The sequence below is a fragment of the Mytilus edulis genome, chromosome 6 (genome assembly GCF_963676685.1).
Source record: "Mytilus edulis chromosome 6, xbMytEdul2.2, whole genome shotgun sequence".
In the NCBI taxonomy this organism is placed as follows: Eukaryota; Metazoa; Mollusca; class Bivalvia; order Mytilida; family Mytilidae; genus Mytilus; species Mytilus edulis.
Genome location: NC_092349.1, coordinates 93,547,677 through 93,567,914, shown reverse-complemented (window position 1 = coordinate 93,567,914; position 20,238 = coordinate 93,547,677). Strand labels below are relative to the sequence as shown.

The window sequence follows — 20,238 nt, the reverse complement described above, 5'->3', positions numbered from 1 at the left end:
TACCCATTGTCAAATACAATACAATAGAAAAGGATAACAATATAGGACTGCATTTTAAAACATGATACATAGCATGGACAATTATAATTCGAATGACCCTTCATGAATTTCAGAAAAATAAAAAGTAAAGAAAAAAAGAAAAATATGTACATGTACAAAAAGCAATATTTCAACATCGTAAATATTCGATGTTGGTATTGCAAATATCAGAGAGCTGAATTTTTAACAAAGATTTTATGTTAATGATACTTTGATAAAATAATCCAAATTAAGTGACCAATTTTTATGCGCCTCTCTGAATTATATCGAAAGTGGAAATGAACTGATTTGCATATTGTAGTCAAATAAGGTAAGGTATACTATAAATTTAGCTTGGACATAATAACCGTAACGATTGTCACGTGATACAATGGTGTTTTTTTTAAACACACTTCGTTGATTATCACTCATGTGATATAGAGTAGAATTTAAACCTATTGACATTGCCAAAGATGTATTATTTTAGTGTATGTAAACACTACCACGTGTTTCTAAACACGTGTATTTATACAACAGTTACTGTTAAAAATTAAATAAATACGGATAGTGCTTACTAGTTTAGACACTTTCTTGAAACAGTAAATTGACATATTACATATTGTACATAGTATTAAACTAGATCATACAGTTCCGAGTAAATTTGTGAATTAGTAAACTTTATTCAGACAAAACAAACAAGAATATGATGGTAACAGAATGTCAATCCTCACTATGGTCATCACCTTCAAGGACTTCCCCACCAAGTCTGTAAATGTCTTGCCTTGAGTTAATCTTTTTAGGACGAGCATTTTCTGTTGTTTTTACTATTATGGACCCGTCATGTGTCCAAAAGGAGTGTATGATATCTTTTTCACGCAAAGTGTTTAATCTATATAGCAGATCATACCTGTGTTTGGTGAGATTTTCTGCAATGAAAATTTTGCTTTTGTTTCCTTTTAAATAACGCTTGCTGTTGAAGACTAATTGTCTCTGACGGTATGACAGGAAGCGTACAATGATTGCAATTTTGCCATCTTTAATTTCACCAATTGGATGGGACCGGCCAATGTCTCTTGTGTTCAAATTCAATTTGAGATTTTTATTACAAATATCAAGTACAAGTGCATCAGTGTTAATAGGTTTAATTATATCACCATTATCGTCAGTTGGAACTGGAACATTATGAAATCGCAAGCTTGTTCTTCGCGAATATTGTTCCTGTTCCTCAATTCTGGCCTCGACCTTGCCTAATTTGGTTTTTAACATTTTCATTTCCTCTTTATATTTATTGAGTTCTACGTCTTTAAGAATAAGAGCATCTTTGTTGTGTTTAATACTTAGCAAGTGAGGCTGCATGCATTCATCAACTATCTGGACAATTTTGGGTTTGACCATTTCAATGACCTTTTCTGTGATAAGAGGGATGATGGAATCCATAAACTCTTGATTTTTTAGAGTAGCACATACAACATCTGATAATTTAAAAACCGTTTCTTTTTCAACAGATGATATGATATTCTCAGTACTATCAGAATTGGGCAAGCTAGAGTCACTGAGTGAAGTATCAAGGTTGACAAGTCTAGCAAGTTTTTCTACTTGTTGCATTGACGGGGATGAATTATCAGGACTACTAGATGGATGGTCTCTTTTTCCACTGTGCTTTGGTGTATTTTTAAAGTAACTGACAATGTTAGATTGTTGTTGTTTTTCTTTAATTACCTGGTCAGCCATCTTGTGTGTTGTGAACTCCAATATATAACAGATATAAATGAAAAATCTAGCAAAAGTCACTATTTGGTCATAAATGAATCTGTTCGAACAAATATAATATACTTTTCACATAATGTCTAATAAATTTTCAAATTATATCATAACATATTACACTGGAGGATATAAATTTCTCTCTTTTTAGTCTCCTCAAATTTTCACACCTTCATACTCAAGGGCAGATAATCTTCTGAGATACGTGTTCACAAAGAATACATGTAAATAGTATGAATATGTAGAGATACGTGTTCACAAAGAATACATGTAAATAGTATGAGTATGTAGAGATACGTGTTCACAAAGAATACATGTAAATAGTATGAGTATGTAGAGATACGTGTTCACAAAGAATACATGTAAATAGTATGAATGTGTAGAGATACGTGTTCACAAAGAATACATGTAAATAGTATGAATGTGTAGAGATACGTGTTCACAAAGAATACATGTAAATAGTATGAATGTGTAGAGATACGTGTTCACAAAGAATACATGTAAATAGTATGAATGTGTAGAGATACGTGTTCACAAAGAATACATGTAAATAGTATGAATGTGTAGAGATACGTGTTCACAAAGAATACATGTAAATAGTATGAATGTGTAGAGATACGTGTTCACAAAGAATACATGTAAATAGTATGAATGTGTAGAGATACGTGTTCACAAAGAATACATGTAAATAGTATGAATATGTAGAGATACGTGTTCACAAAGAATACATGTAAATAGTATGAATATGTAGAGATACGTGTTCACAAAGAATACATGTAAATAGTATGAATATGTAGAGATACGTGTTCACAAAGAATACATGTAAATAGTATGAGTATGTAGAGATACGTGTTCACAAAGAATACATGTAAATAGTATGAGTATGTAGAGATACGTGTTCACAAAGAATACATGTAAATAGTATGAGTATGTAGAGATACGTGTTCACAAAGAATACATGTAAATAGTATGAATATGTAGAGATACGTGTTCACAAAGAATACATGTAAATAGTATGAATATGTAGAGATACGTGTTCACAAAGAATACATGTAAATAGTATGAATATGTAGAGATACGTGTTCACAAAGAATACATGTAAATAGTATGAGTATGTAGAGATACGTGTTCACAAAGAATACATGTAAATAGTATGAGTATGTAAAGATACTTGTTATCAGACTGGCAGTCTCATCAGGTGAACAATACTGGCCCATGTGTACCTCTTGTTTAAACATTTTGGTAACAACTAAAGCAGTACTGTAAATTCAGAAATAACAGCAAGATTTACATGAATGTGAATAATTCAACAACTTGAGTATTGCAATACAAAGAATTCACATTCTGATATCAAAAACATTTACATGTATATTTATATGCAATTTTTCCTAAAATCACAATAATTTAACTCAAATTTTTGCAAGAATTAATGCACACGATAATTTCTGTATTTACAGTAAATTAATGTCAGGAAATCTCATCTAGAAATATTTGTTTTATAAGAAGAGGTTTCTCATTTAAGATATGTTTTTTTTCTTCATTGGAAACATTATAAATGTTACAGATGTTATTTATTATTTATATTTGTCTACCACATGATTTTTTGCATGTAGTTATGTTGTCTAAAGAATGTATATGTAGACCAAAGTTACATTTAATGAGTATAATAGCAACAATGCTCGTCTTTTACAGCTGTGGTGTCTATTCATCCTCCCAGAACAGATTTTACTGCAGCAGCAGCTCAAGCAGCCACAGGGGCCCCACTGTTAGCCCACACCAATTACTCAGCTGTACAGTACACACCCTTTATGATGCCCCAACCAGCAAGTTATCAAGTAGGGCAGGTACGTATATTTAGATATAGGAAGATGTGGTATGAGTGACAATGAGACAACTCTCCATCCAAGTAACAATTTATAAAAGTAAACCATTATAGGTCAAGGTACGGCTTTCAACATTGAGCATTGACTCACACTAAACAGCAAGCTATAAAGGGCCCCAAAAATAAAGTAGTGTAAAACCATTCAAACGGGAAAACCAACGGCCTAGGCCTAATCTATATTAAAACGAGAAACAAGTTTGAACTACATAAACAGACAACAACTGTACATCAGATTCCTGACTTAGGACAGGTCCTTGCATTTTTAGTCCATATTTAATCCTTGTCTGAACAGTACAAATCTTTATGATTAACAGCAAGTAACTAAGTTACGTGATTCCCTAGTTAGGCCCCACTATATGTGATTCCCTACTGAGGTCCCATTGTTCGGCCTAACATGTAAAGCATTGAGGCTTGAATCCCAACAAATCAATAATTTATAACGAAAAATTTAAAAAATGTTGTTGGACTTTGACCAGTAAAAATCTCTTTTAAGTAGTTTGACAAGTGTTTTAACCTAACCCCTGTTTGTGTCCTTCACAAATTTTGATTGCTGAAAAAAGAGATTTTGGTTTCAATCCTTGAGAGATAATGTCTTAGAAAGATAATATCCATAGAATATTGTCAAAATCTAGGAGAAACTCCAAATTAGGTGTTCTGATCTCAAATGTTAAACCCTATTATGTTTTATTGTACAGGTGATGCCTATGCCTTCAGCCACACCAGCAGCAGGACCACGTATGATGACCCCACCATCAGGGGCCACTATGGATATGAGTCAACAGCCCTCAGGTCATACAATGTTCAGTAAGTACTTGTAAAGTCCAAATACTAGTTTATCACTACTAGAATAAAAAAAAAAAAAGAAACCAAAAAAAAGAAACAAACAATTGCCGTCTTTCCCCTCAGAGCTCTTCAGCTCTTTGATTATGTTTTTCAAGCACTATTGCATTGCTCTCATTTACATTGATTGGTGTTTGTTTAATGTCCAGTAGTGCATTTTATTTTAAGAGTTTAAAAGAGATACATGTAGGTTTATGATGATGGAGAACTGAAGACTGCAGGTTGTTAACAGTAGTAGTACATTGAAAAGGGGTTAGGGTTATAAAATTTCAAGAATTATTTATTGGGAAACCTTTCATAATTGAAATATCTCTAATTTTTTTTCTCCAATACAAACCATTCATGATAAAGTCTATATATCAAAATTCCAAAACAAAATAGTTATAGTAGCATGTGATTACACATGTATTACTATTATTTTTATAAAGACATTTTGAGAAAGTCCCTGAAACAATTTTATTTTCCTTTTTTTCTGAAGGAAGAAACTTTGAGATAGACCCTGATTATCAAGATGTAATCTGGGAAGATTATTATTGTAAGTGGTTTATAACTAATCAGTTGTATACACTGTTTTATCCTTATACCACACATTGACTGATAATTTAAACTTTCTTTTTCTCTTATTTGCAAATATGTTTTTCGTATTAAACATTATAACAAATTACATATTTTTAATCCTTTTCTTTGATGTGTTTGACTGATTAATAAATAAACTGAAGCCATTTTCTAAATGATTAAAGAGTGACAACAGACTAATGACATTACTGAACTGATTTATTGTATTGCCTTGACGGAGTCAAAAAGCGAGAAATAGGTATGCTGTTTCCCACTGAGACATTGGACAGAGTAAATAATCTCCCTTGAATTAGCCAATCCAGATTTGTCATTTTAACGTTAAATGTAAGAAACTTAAGATTAGGAACAAGGCTCCTGTAATCTTTCTACCCAGATAACACACATTCACCATTTGCTGTGGAAACAGACTGTAAAATCACTTCTAACACTTCTCAACTTTATCTGGCTTCATGAAAATGTCTCTTGAGCCATCATTTTCTTATACGACCAGTTCTGCCTTTTGTATATTTTGACTTGTGTGCCTTTTTGTTTTGAAAGCTATAGATATTACTGCATTCTGTCATAAAACCATCAACCATTCAGTTCAATCTGTGGTTTTAAGTTATTTTTTGACATCAATAACTTTGTCAAAACTTCATTGAGTTTTATGAAACATGCATCAAAAGGCTGTATCAAGAGCAAAATATACATTGTTTTATTATGAAAACTGGACTCAGCGTTTTTTTGCAGTAACCTTTAAGATCAGTTTATGGTTAAAAGTTTTTAAGACCTCAATTTCTCCTTCAAATTTAATGAAACTTTGACAGAAGTTTTTTTTTATAATTATTAAAGAGATAATTTCTAAAGGAAAGTTTGAAGATCTTGTTTTAACATCGTTCAGTTTTGACAGCAGGAATCCATAGTCGAGACAAAGGATTTCAAGGAACCCATTACATTCTTTTCTTAATTTTTTTTTTACCTCAAACAACAATTACAAAAGATGAATTGGCCTAAGTAACTGTACAATAATATCTACTCTCTATTTCAGCTGTGGGACAACATGGCCCAATGCCAGCACATATACAACATCAACCGTACCATAACCCACAGCCTGCACATATAGGACCACACCCGGGCCAACAGAATCAACAGAATCACCCAGCACCTAGTCCTGTTCAACATGTTGTAACGTCATCTCAGTCGCATCCCCCGACGTCTACACCTCAACCACACAACCCCTACCAACAGATGTCCATACAGGTAATGTAAAAAATGTTGGCAAAATATTTAGACCTGAATCTTGTGTTTTGAAATTGTGTTTTAAAGGTCGAAAAATATCATAAGGATAAAAGAGCTACAGTTCAACAGCTGATACAGGTACATTTAATGAAGAGTTGAAAAAAATCAAGAGTGTTCAGTATGGATAACAGCAAATTATGTACGGATGATAAGCAATAAAATTTTGGAGTGCGACCTAAATCTGGGTTGCAATTCAGAGCGTTCAGAAATAGGAAAAATTATTAAGTCTATCATTGTCTATGGGCTGCAAAAGTAAAAAAACAATCATATGGACCTAAGAGCTTTTGTTCAGTAAGTAGATTCAGATACACTATAAAGATTTCGATTCTAATTTTAGGGTCATCTGCCATTACAGTCAAGTCCACATAACTATTTCTATTGTTATTACAGGGTCATCTGCCCGTACAGCCAAGTCCACATAACTATTTCTATTTAATTTTAGGGTAATCCGCCTGACAGCCAAGTCCACATAACTATTTCTATTTAATTTAAGGGTCATCCGCCGTTGCAGCCAAGTCCACATAATCCAGCATCACCACAGACAGTACACATGCCTGCTGTTCAGTATCAGTTCCCACTACAAATGCAAGGAGCCAATAACCAAGTGATGTCACAGACACACCCACCCACGTCAGTGCCACACTCCATACACTCACATATGCAACCACAGTTTGTGATGATGCCACATCTGCATAATCAACACAATCAACAGAATCAACAGTTCCAGCCTCATCATATAGGTAAGTTATCTCCCCTGGTAAACAGTTCCAGCCTCATCATATAGGTTAGTTATCTCCCCTGGTAAACAGTTCCAGCCTCATCATATAGGTTAGTTATCTCCCCTGGTAAACAGTTCCAGCCTCATCATATAGGTTAGTTATCTCCCCTGGTAAACAGTTCCAGCCTCATCATTTAGGTTAGTTTTCTCCCCTGGTAAACAGTTCCAGCCCCATCATATAGGTTAGTTACCTCCCCTGGTAAACAGTTCCAGCCCCATCATATAGGTTAGTTATCTCCCCTGGTAAACAGTTCCAGCCTCATCATATAGGTTAGTTATCTCCCCTGGTAAACAGTTCCAGCCTCATCATATAGGTAAGTTATCTCCCCTGGTAAACAGTTGGCCACAAGTATAACTTGGTTACAATACATTACTTTGCCAAAGTCAAATTGAGTTAAAAAAATTTGCACTGCATCAAACATGAAATAAATTTTACTGCTTATAGACCTTTATTATTCTACTTAAATATGCCTGTCCCAGCACAATCCATCATTGTTGTTTCTTTTCAGAGCCATATTAACATGCCAATGGTAGAATTTGAATCTTGAATAAATAACGAAGGCTAATTTCTACCCTATTTTCACTTTTGGCTCAATTAATACTTTCACTTTCAACAAGAAATTATTTCCACATGTTTTATGTAATTTCAATATATATTGTAACGAACTTGGTTGGGCGCTCATTACTATTTAGATTGTGGGTTAAAACACAATGGAGATGATTCTCAAATAGATATCAACAATAGAACCTGGTTGGGCGCTCATTACTATTTAGATTGTGGGTTAAGGCTAAAACACAATGGAGATGATTCTCAAATAGATAACTTTAATAGTCAGATAATAAATATAAATATTATTATTGTGCATATCCTAATTTGGTAATTTGGAGATTTGGTGAACTGCCCAAATATCTGGTCTTTATTAAAAGCTTTCAAAGGATACCTAATTCCAATATTAAAGTACTATTGCTTTAATCCAATTTTAAAAAGGAACTCAATTTGAATTACACCTATCGATAAATTATTGCACCATCTATTTTTGGTGCTACTTCCAAGATTTGGAGAAATCTGGTGAAAGACCGCTTATGCTTGCAAATCGAGAATTATATTAAATTAAATGTATGAGCCCCGAATTTGGGGTGAAATGTGTTGCTTAATGAATTACAAGTTCCGTACCATCTCTGTTTGGTAAATCACTTGTCTCTGAGTCATTTGGTGCTCTATAATATCTGAGGAGACGTAAGGTCCACTATAATGTTATGGCAAAAAGCCCGGATTCTGCACCAGACTTTGTTTATACAGCAAATATTACAACGCCCCCTATATTTAGCACAAGGAATATGGCGGCAAGTAATGAAATAATACAATGTCAGGAGAATAATATGGGAAAATGCACCTATTGTAAATGAATTCATACATACACAAGTTAATCAGACTACAGGTAATAGCACCATAGTTGATTAATCGAATCACATCATGAAATAAGTAATCTGCATGCCAAAAATAGTGATCAAAACATATGAGAAAGTTACAGTAAAATCATAGATTTAACTTCCCTGTTTGCACAGCACAACAATATATGCAACTGATAGGACCACTTAATTAAACCGTTAACATTTTTAAAGAAAACAGTAGTCAGAATACTGAGGAAGAAATACCCCATATAGTTATAAAGGAACACTCGACCACAAACAAATGGAATATATTGTGATCTGAAGCCACTCAACATATCCAGCCTCATCCTATAGGGTAGTCATCAATTGTCCACTTTTAATTTAGGTCATGGACAAACCTCAATGATACATCAAGGAGGAGTTCCCACTTTACAGAACACACAGCCAGGAACACATCCACAGCAGTTTATCCCACAAGGTATGTAAACGGTTTATATGGGGATCTATGCATTCCTCAAGGTAAGTAGCTATGAAGACACAGTAAACTTCAATAAAATACCTATAGTATATCATACCAAACCACTGTTTATTCTGCAATTCTATTGAATTGTGAGGAACACAGATGTGAAGGAATTAAAATTAGGAGTTGTAAATTTGTTTGGATGGAATATGAGCATGAGCACATCACAGAATTTTTGTTACAAAAACATGAAAAACAAATGCTTCTAATCTGAGCCCCTATAACAGATCAAAATGCTTGAATTCATAGCCCTTTTGACAGAAACATGCTTGTAATAAAGCCCTTTTGACAAAAAAATGCTTTTAATTATAGCCTTGTAAATAGAGAGTAAATGAATGCTTGATAATCATAACTTATCATAGAAAACACAATATAATTAAGGGCTTGATAATCATACTTTTGGCACAGAAAAAACACCAGTTCTTAGCTATTCATACACTTTTGTTACCCAAATTGTTTTGATAAATATAAATACAGATCTTAAATTATCATATTAAAGTTCTCTCCTTAAGCCTGCTGTTTAAAATTCAGTGAATACCAATTGTTATAATGTTCAGTTAAACAGCCCTTATTATATAACAACATCATTGATGCATGTTATCTGTTTATTGGCATGGCATGACATACTATATCAATGTAAACATCAGCATGTGATGTTAAACCTAACAGATATCCTCTTATAACATAACCAAAAGGGACTAGAGATGTCAAAACCAACAGATACCCCCTTATAACACAGCCCAAGGGGACTAGAGATGTAAAACCTAACAGATATCCCCTTATAATGCAGCCAAAGGGGACTATAGTCGCCGTCAGCTGAAATTCGTAGCGGTTATCGGTAAAAATAATCTAAACTATCAATCGTGTTCACTCGAGATATAGTTTTTCACATTCCATTCATAAATCGCAAAAAGAAAAACCACTACTGACCTACCTTTTAAGTGATCACACTGTAATAATCCTGACCTTCACATTTTCCAGAATGTTTTCCATTGTAATTCCGCCATCTTCGTTTCTATGAGGATCATTTGTTTACATATGACATTCGTCACTGTACGCAGTTTCCTGAAATGTTCCTTTCATTGATGTGATAAGGTTTCCCGCGCTTTATGTAAATTTTATGAAATTGAACTCCACGGAAACACTTCGGGTAAAAACAATGGCTGATTCCACCATTCAAAATCGTCTATGAAAAAGTGAAGGTCAGGATTATTACAGTGCGATCACTTAAAAGGTAGGTCAGTACTGGTTTTTCTTTTTGCGATTTATGAATGGAATGTGAAAAACTATATCTCGAGTGAACGCGATTGATAGTTTAGATTATTTTTACCGATAACCGCTACGAATTTCAGCTGACGGCGACTATAGAGATGTCTAACCTAACAGATATCCCCTTATAATATAGCCAAAGGGTACTAGAGATGTCTAACCTAACAGATATCCCCTTATAACACAAACCAAGGGGACTTGAGATGTCTAACCTAACACATACCCCCTTATAACACAGCCCAAGGGGACTAGAGATGTAAAACCTAATAGATATCCCCTTATAATACAGCCAAAGGGGACTAGAGATGTTAAACCTAACAGATATCCCCTTATAACATAGCCCGAGGGGACTGGAGATGTTAAACATAACAGATACCCCCTTATAATACAGCCAAAGGGGACTAGAGATGTCTAACCTTACAGATACCCCCTTATAACACAGCCCAAGGTGACTAGAGATGTCAAACCTAACAGATATCCCCTTGTAACACAGCCCAAGGGGACTAGAGATGTCAAACCTAACAGATATTAAGTCCCCTTATAACACGGCCCAAGGGGACTAGAAATGTCATACCTAACAGTTGTTAAATCCCCTTATAACACAACCCAAGGGGACTAGAGATGTCAAACCTAACAGTTATTAAGTCCCCTTTTAACACAACCCAAGGGGATTAGAGATGTCAAACCTAACAGTTATTAAGTCCCCTTTTAACACAACCCAAGGGGACTAGAGATGTCAAACCTAACAGTTATTAAGTCCCCTTATAACACAGCCCAAGGGGACAAGAGATGTCAAACCTAACAGACATCCTCTTATAACACAGCCAAAGGGGACAAGAGATGTCAAACCTAACAGTTATAAGGGACCCCTTATAACATAACCCAAGGGGACTAGAGATGTTAAACTTAACAGATATAAGGGCCCCCTTATAACCTTATAACACAATCCAAACTCCATATATCACTTTAATTAGGGTTATCAAACCATGTTGTATAAACTGTCTCAATGTTGTAAGCTTAGACTATAATTAGGGCTATCACAACCTGTTATATCAGACTATGATACCTTTTGTTATATAATCTATTGCCTTGCTGTTATCAGACTATAATAAGGGTAATCATTCTTTGTTTACCCTGTTGTTATCTCATACTATAATTACGGATATCTCCCTGTATTAGTAGATAGGCTAAATAGTTATTTTATAGTTTATCTCCCTTTATTATTGTAACAGCCTTTTTTATGTTTGCCTCCCTTGTCTGTTATAGTGTATAGGGTTTATGTGTTAAATGACAAAAGTGAGTAGAATTTGCATGGTAAGTTCAACAGTTAATTTTTTTTATGTACATTATTATTGTTTATTCAGTATTTTTTGTTGACTTTTTTGTTCAATTTGTTTAATTTAGATTTTTTAAAGTTTTCTAACAAGTCTTCAGTAAATATGATCAGTCTTAAAGTAACATTATTTACCTCCATTTCAGCCTGAATAAAACTAAAAACAAATGGTTATAATTGATAATTCTAACCTTTACCCAAATTTAACATAATATGAGGTTAAAAAAACACCTAATTTAGTTATTTCCAGAGTTATTGGACTTTGGAACAAATACATAAAGTGCTTTAACACTGTAGGTGTTATTCAATATCAACTTGTTTTTTCATTGGCTTGTAGTCACCTATGTACTATTAACTTTTAATCTACATTAAAGTTTTTTATGAAGTTGAAACCTAATCAAATTGAAATTCAGTACACATGATCCCTATGATATCTTTCTAATTTTAATGCTTAATTAGAGTTTATTCCAATGTCCCTCTCCACTTACCAATGAAATTTATAGTGCAATAGGGGCATCCATGTACTATGGACACATTCTTGTTCTTGAATGTCATATAACTTTTATTGATATCAAAAACTAATCATAAGAGGAGTACATGGAGTGCTAAAGATATTAGACCCATGTTTGTACAGAGAAAATGCCCCAAAAAATCAACCATATACAGTGAAATTTTGTGAGACATAGATATTAAATACTGATTTTCATACAGTCTTAGGTCAAAAGTTGTTCACCTATTGGAAACTCCTGTATTATTTCATTTTGTTTCTTGTAACTTAAGATAGCTTTAATAATTATATAAATGTCTGCCCCCTTTTCACATTAGTCATTCCCAAGCTTAAATCTATATTTGTCATGTTTGTCAAAACTATCCAATATATTTTACTTTCAATGATTAATAGACAAACCTAGAATAAGCTACTGTGGAAGCTTTTTTTTTCTTTTGTATATTTTTTTTTCACTTTACATAAGTAATCATTATGTCACACAGTGAATAAGATGACCACTTAAAAGGTTAGATTGGGGTACATCTTAAGGTTACTCTTTTGAAAGACATATTTACATCAGAGCAGCTAACATGTAAGATTCAAACATGGATATTTCTCCATTTACAAAGTCATGAAACAATCAACTATTGTACAGATGTTGTAAATCTTTATAAGTTATTTATTTTCTCTAGTGTAAGAGTTATGTCCCTTTGATATATTTTTTCTAGTGTAAGAGTTATATCCCTTTGATATATTTTCTCTAGTGTAAGAGTTATATCCCTTTGATATATTTTCTCTAGTGTAAGAGTTATATCCCTTTGATTTATTTTCTTTAGTGTAAGAGTTATATCCCTTTGATTTATTTTCTCTAGTGTAAGAGTTATATCCCTTTGATATATTTTCTCTAGTGTAAGAGTTATATCCCTTTGATTTATTTTCTTTAGTGTAAGAGTTATATCCCTTTGATTTATTTTCTCTAGTGTAAGAGTTATATCCCTTTGATTTTGCTATAACAAGTTGTTTTCCCTGTATTATGTTTGCTTGCTTTGTTTATGACCCTGTTACTACGCTTGCTTTAATGATTTGTTTTGCAGTTCCTCCTACACAAGGAGCACCACCTAGTATACAGAACTATCAACCAAACCATTAACTTATTTTACTTTGTAAGTATTAATAGCATGATTGTTTCTTGTTCCAGCTAATCTTGACCAAATTGATGAAAGGGTATTGGAAGATAAATTTTGATCAATGAAATAAGTAGTTATTGAGATGTCAGTGCCATCAAGTATATACACTTAAACGGGAATCAATTTTATTGAAAATATAGAAATAATAATTATTTAGTGTGCATAAACAATTAATCTTTTGGAAGAATTTGCTTTCATGACCCTAAATGATAAACTATTTATAGAATGTTGGTTGCTCTCTTGGAAAACATTTTACAGGATGTTGGTAGATCCAGGGTTCTCCCCGGGCTGTTATAGTGCTGCGGTATTCAGGACTATTGTATTTTGGCACTGTGCAATTAAGCAGACAGCTGCGCTATCTAATCAAATTCAGCGCTATTGTTTTTGAATTTTCAAATTTCCAGTTCTGATCATATGGTCGACTGGTTGATTTGTCTTAGAGATCTTAAATTCACTTACTGAAGTCAGATCTGATCCCTTAGAATGTTTTACCTAAAGTTTAGAAACTTACAGTTATTCACTGTTTTTATATAATTTTCATCATTTTGGAAAGTGAAGTGATAAATAAGATATTCAACTTTACGTTCAATAGTTTTTAAGTAGTTATTTAATTATAATTTCAATTCCTGTTAACGGACGGCATCAAAAGATCGATGTAGGACTCAAATAGTTTGGGAGTGGGGGGGGTCAACATTGCTGCAAGTTTTGTTAATCTAAAATCGATTTTTACATATATCCCTATTGGTCAATCAATTTTTACCAAATTAAGTTAAGAGGGGGGGGGGGGGGGGGGTCAGTGAAAAAACTATATGAATTCAGTTTTTTATCCTTCATTGAACTTTTGATGTCGTCCCTAACACATATTGATGCTAAACTTTAGGTCATTCAACTGCAGATATCTACCATTTAATAGAATGTTGCCAATAAAGTGTCTTTGTTTCCAAACATCCATGTATCTTTCCATTTATCATGCTGTCAGTAATTTTCATTTGATTTTGATTATTTATATGAAGTATACATTCCAATTCAGAACCATGTTTGACTCCACAAGTTTTGTTCAGCTGGAACATTGTATTTAGTTACTAGTTAATTATAATAGTCATCCTCCCTAACACAAAGTAGTTATCACTATAGACCAAACTTATTCATTATGTTATTTGCATTATACTTTATTTACTAACTGATTATTCAAATACTGTGTAAGTCTTTTTATTCGTGGTATCAGTTTTTGTAATAGTAAAAGTAACATGTTCAGGTTTCTTAAATTCATGGGTTTCAGTTTTTCGAATAAAATAGATTGAAGAATTTAAAAATGTCAGAAATGGTTCTTAAAAACAATCACATGTTGTTTTTGTCTAGTATGCAAATCATAGGTATTACTATCGGCTGGCAGCATAAACTATTTATTTAAAGCTTAAATTTCATTATGACATTGCGTAGGAAGAGAAGTGGTAACAGAACTCCAGCTTGTTTCTCTGCTGTCATCCTTAAATAAAAATGGAGACAAGAAACACACTTACATCATTTGAAAAAACATTTATATTCTATATATTCTTTCCCCTTAATAGCAGATAATCCAAATACTAAAGAATTTTTAGTTACAATAATTGTAGGATAAAATTTAGCTCTTTCTCCTAAATAACCTAAAACATAAAGTAACACTAACACTTCTCCTTCATCTATAGACATCATTACTGGAAAGAGAGACCCACACACATTATAGTACTGAAAAGGTATTGTCATAGTACACAAACATAAACTTTCATAATATTTAATCATTTATGATGTCGGGTTATAGCATGAACCCTCAGACAATATTTGGCTTTAAATTTCAAAGGTGTTCGGTATATTTCACATCATCTTTAGGTGTTGTTTGATTCAGACAAAAATGTGTAAAAGAAATCTATTGTTGTGACCTTGAGGTCAAAAGTTAAGTTCATGATGTTACACTAAACACTTATGAATATGGTATTAACTATCAAGCTAAATCATGTCAAAGAAAAATTTGGTGGCTGAGTGGTATAAATAGTCTGTATGACTAACCTTTGTAAGCTGAGGCTGTGAGCTTATATCCCTAACAAACTATCAATGAAATGGCAACTACAAAATGAAAAATGTCCACAAGACAAACAGTACACTAAAAATAGAATTGCAGTAATTAAAGGTACCCATTGATTAATATATTAGGTACACATAATTAATAATAATATTGGGTTCATGTAATTGAGGCACATAATTGATTCTCTTCTTTTACTTTTCAGGATTAACATTCAACAGATTATAAACAAGGAACCCAGAGAAAACATTATAAAGAGAAATGATGATTCTAAAAAACTGCTTCCTAAAATACGTTTTAGACAACTTTTACACAGATCAGTGAGAAATAATGTGAAATCACTGATGTGTGACGAGTTAAAAGTAGACCCCACATAGATAAATAATGGTGTCTATCATGGATGAAAAGTGAAAAAATGTTTGCCAAGATGCATACATGTGATTTTATCAGTGAGTCTGAGAGATTTTGTAAGGAGAAAAAAAGTAAAAAAAACTTTAAAAAAAATATTAAAAAAAAGAACTGAAACCATTTGTGTTTGTTCATGTTGCATACATCACATAAAGTCTTATTTGTAGATATCATACAGCAATGGTGTCACTAGCTAACATTCATTGGAATGTTTTCTGATTACAAATTTTATATATTGGCACAGACCAGATAAGATGCTGATTATTTGACTAGAATCATATTTTGTAGACCCTTATACTTAAGTTAATCTTAGACAGGTTTTGTCAGACATGACTTTCTGTCGTCACTTAGCATCCTAAACTGGAATCAAAACATCCTAAACCCTGATAATACTGTGGATTCATTTATTTTCGTGGGTATGCATTTTTGTGGATTTTTGATTTTTTTGGATTAGACTAGCTCTGCATACAAGCATGTAGAAAGTTTTTATTTCATTTAAAATTGAGTTATGTTGTTCACCTGTATCCACAAATTCTGAGAAAATTAATGTCCAATGAAAAATAATGAATCCACAGTAATCATCTGAAGCAGGATTTGTCAGAAGTGTATTACTGTCACTTGGCATCTGTTGTGCATCTTCAATCCTAATCTGGATTTAAAACCTCACAAACCCTGATACTATATGTCATCAAAGGGAGGATTTATTGGAAGTATCACTTTGGTGCCTGTTGTCCCTCTTTCTTCATAAACTAGAATCAAAACCTCTTTAAACATAATAATTTATGACATCTTCGGCAGGATTTGTCAGAAGTGTCTGTCTGTCGTCCCTTGGTGTCTGTTGTCCTCTTCAATCATAATCTGGAATCAAAACTCTAAACACCCTGAAACTTAATGACATCTTAGGCAGGATTTATCAGAAGTGCCTTTCTGTCGTCCCTTGGTTTCTGTTATCCCAATTAATTTAACCAATATACAACTGAGATGTTGTTAGTAGTTATAATTATTAACAACGTGCACAATATTTTTTGAATTAAAAAAGAATCAACACTAATTGCAAAAATAGCACATAAGTATACCATGTAAATGAAGATACTGATTTGATAATTGCTATGTAGTTCTATCATGACAAGTCACAGTTGAAGTTTAAATTTTGTTCGTCTTGATTTCGGGCAGTGTTGTGATCTTCAGACTTACATATTTCACTCAACCAACTTTCTGTACTTTTTTCCATCATGCTGAAGATATTGATTTGAAAATTGGTAAATAGTTTCATCATAACAAGTTTATACAGATCAAGTTCCAAATTTGTGTCGGTCTGATTTTTTATGCAGAGTTTTGGTCCTTGGATTTACAAAATAGTTCAATTAATTATTTAAATGGAAAATGGAAATATGTCAAAGAGACAACAACCCTACCATAGAGCAGACAACAGCAGAAGGCCACCATTGAGTTTTCAATGCCGTGAGAAAGTCCTGCACCCCAGGAGGAGTCCTTCAGCTGTTTGTTTTCAACACTCTTTAGTCCATGGTTTGAAGATAATGATTTGATATTTATTATAAGGTTTACTCCACGACAGGTTATAGATCAAGTTAGAATTTTGTTCCAATGCAATGCATTTTGAACCGATGTGGGACTATTTATAGCCACGCAATACTCACAGATTGCTTTTTAAAGTCAAGAGCAAGGTATATTTTGCACCATGATGCCAACCACTAGAAGAGACTGACTTCTTTGAAAAGAAAAGAATATGTAAATTGAAAAGTGGAACAAGGGAGCCAACAGTAAGCTTGCTGATGAAGCTTTTTTTCCTTATCTTATCTAAAATGTTTTTAGATAATGTATGTTGGACATTTGCCAGACATGACTATGATGTCATTTTCTATTTTTATTTGCCAATAACTTTATGTAAATAACTTCATTGGAAATTTGCCAATATAAAATGTTGCTGATGAAGTTTTTTTTTATTGTTTTATACAATAAACAATGTATATTCACTTTTACTACCAACCAATCTTTACCATTCAGTGATAACAAGCACTTTATTTTACATTTTAATATTTTATGATGTATTTAAAAGAGTAGTTATTGTTGCAAACTCCATTAGAAATTTGAATTGATATCAGTTTTGGAAAAAGGGAAACGGGGATGTGAAAAAAAAAGGGGGGGGGGGTTAAATTTTTCTCATTTCAGATTTCATAAATAAAAAGAAAATTTCTTCAAACATTTTTTTGAGAGGATTAATATTCAACAGCATAGTGAATTGCTCAAAGGCAAAAAAAAACTTTTAAGTTCATTAGACCACATTCATTCTGTGTCAGAAACCTATGCTGTGTCAACTATTTAATTTTAGATTTAAAAAGTTTGAAGAAGAAATCTTTAATTGATATGTAAAATCTTGACATTTGTTTTGTGTAAAAAAAAACCATGTAATGTCAAAAATTTTATCACAATCCAAATTCAGAGCTGTATCACGCTTGAATGTTTTGTCCATACTTGCCCCGACTGTTCAGGGTTCGACCTCTGCGGTCGTATAAAACTGCGCCCTGCGGAGCACCTGGTTATATTGATGAAATCTATACCAAAACTAGAATCTTTTGGGTACAACACATTTTGGATCCTAGGTGGCGGCCAAGGTGTTTTTAAAGCTTTGAGGTTTAAAAAATGCACAAAATCATCATATTTTGACAAAATGTCCAAAATAGGCTTATTTTGGGGAATATTATGTTCTCTTAGAAGAACTGATATATTTAGCATTTAGACTTTTGAAATACAACCATTTACGAACCAAATTGAGACCTTTGTGGTGTTATATGATAAAGTTGATATTTTAGGCCATATTGTGCCATAAGTGAACCTTGTCCTTTGTTGATCTTTGTTTGTTGTCGTTCAACAACATTTTGTATCCATTTAATAACTTGAGAATAAGTGTATCTTGATGTGGACTTTATGAAATTTACCAAAAGGTTTTCATTCCTTGAAAGGAATGTTGGGATTGATTTATTGGGCTATCGTCCTAACTGTCAAGGAATTAGGACAATAACGTGTGTACAAGTGAACGAATCTCTATGAAATTGTCCCACAAGGTACCATACCTTAAAAGGAACGTTTGGATTGATTTTGGGCTTTCATTTAAAACGTAGAGGAATTGTCTGGCTTCTGGACCATAACTTCAGTATAAGTGTGGATCTCTGAAATTGTACCACAAGGTCTCACAAAAATAGGTTAACGTTACAGCCCCAAAAACAAGTAACCTATTAAATGTGGAAAATAGGTCAGTCTATAATGAGAAACTGCTAATGGAAAGACTATTTGGTATGCAGTTGTTTTGACATTGGCATTTCTTGTATCTATGGAGCTGATTTGTCTCCAACCCTAAGTCATGTTTTCAACTTTTAGGTTTGTGATTTGGTCAATGTATGGCGAACCACTTGTGGTAGGTCAATATTTGATACTAGTATGCAATTGTATTAGCATTGCCTCATCGCACTTTCTTCATATTAAAATGCCTGTACCAAGGCAGAAATATGAGTTGTCCATTCGAGGGTTTTAAAGACCAGAAAGGGTCTTGCCGATTGTGTGTGTCGTATAGTTGGATATTGTGATTACGGATATTAACAATTGTGAACCTTGTGGATAAATAACTTGTGTTGTATTTAGGAAAGTTGAAAACATTACTGAAATATAATAGTTTTTCATTGATGGGCTGAGGATATATAATGGCTGTATGCTGAGGTATAAATCACAAACTGAAATGAAATGAAGTTTGCAGCTCCAGGTACACCATTCAACATAGATTCCAAACTACAAAGGGAAGAAAAGGAAGTACTCAAATCAATTGTTGCTCGAGTATGAATTTTCTCGAATAACCTTTCAGATATTTTTCAAACAGTAATGAATCTGCTATAAAACATAATCCAAGGAGAATCCCACTCTACATGAAGTATATAGTTAATAGTACTAGTTTTTGGGATACGATTGCTTTTAAGCAATCTGTAGACTTTTACCGTTGACTCAGGGCTCATTCCCTCACGTCAACCGTTTTATTCTAAACATTCAGCAACATCTCAGATTCTTATGATTGTCTTGCTTTAAAAGGCAAAAACAAGCAAAAGGATTGAACATAAACACCTTTCCTGTAATGGTCTTCTCATAATCTTCATGTTTGATTTTTCCCTTGACTTATATGCGTTTTTTTAACAACACGGAAAATCAGAATTAAGCAGTATTTATATTTAGTGTTTTTATAAATTTAGAAACACGTCAGAGGGAATTCCACAGTTTTGATAAATGCGAGAGTTCTTTGAATTCCGATAATTCTATTTCTGTCATATAAGAACTGCAGTGGAGTTTCCTATGTTTTACCGTTATGAAACTGATATTGTACTCTCATAAAGAAATTGTGACTCATTCATCATATCATAAATTTAATAAACGTTCTTGTTCCAAATCTCAA

At 33.0% G+C, this 20,238-nt stretch overlaps 1 protein-coding gene across 17 annotated transcripts in view; it reads left to right on the top strand.

Moving 5' to 3' along the window:
- Positions 1 to 15,902, top strand: part of LOC139528925 (ataxin-2-like protein) — a 50,650-nt gene extending 34,748 nt beyond the window's left edge. For 2 of the 17 annotated variants that reach the window (XR_011665728.1, XR_011665726.1), the window contains 9 exons: positions 3,472 to 3,623; positions 4,357 to 4,465; positions 4,980 to 5,036; positions 6,105 to 6,316; positions 6,849 to 7,095; positions 8,911 to 9,003; positions 11,581 to 11,628; positions 13,229 to 13,297; positions 15,583 to 15,902. Coding sequence is in view for 14 of the 17 variants with exons in the window: in XM_071325164.1 (XP_071181265.1) it covers positions 3,472 to 3,623; positions 4,357 to 4,465; positions 4,980 to 5,036; positions 6,105 to 6,316; positions 6,849 to 7,095; positions 8,911 to 9,003; positions 11,581 to 11,610; positions 13,229 to 13,284 (956 nt within the window). In the remaining 3 variants the exon portion in view is untranslated. The remainder of the gene's footprint in view (positions 1 to 3,471; positions 3,624 to 4,356; positions 4,466 to 4,979; positions 5,037 to 6,104; positions 6,317 to 6,848; positions 7,096 to 8,910; positions 9,004 to 11,580; positions 11,629 to 13,228; positions 13,298 to 15,582) is intronic. The other 15 variants (XM_071325164.1, XM_071325162.1, XM_071325170.1 and 12 more) reach the window with 9 other exon arrangements.
- Positions 15,903 to 20,238: the final 4,336 nt, after the last annotated feature.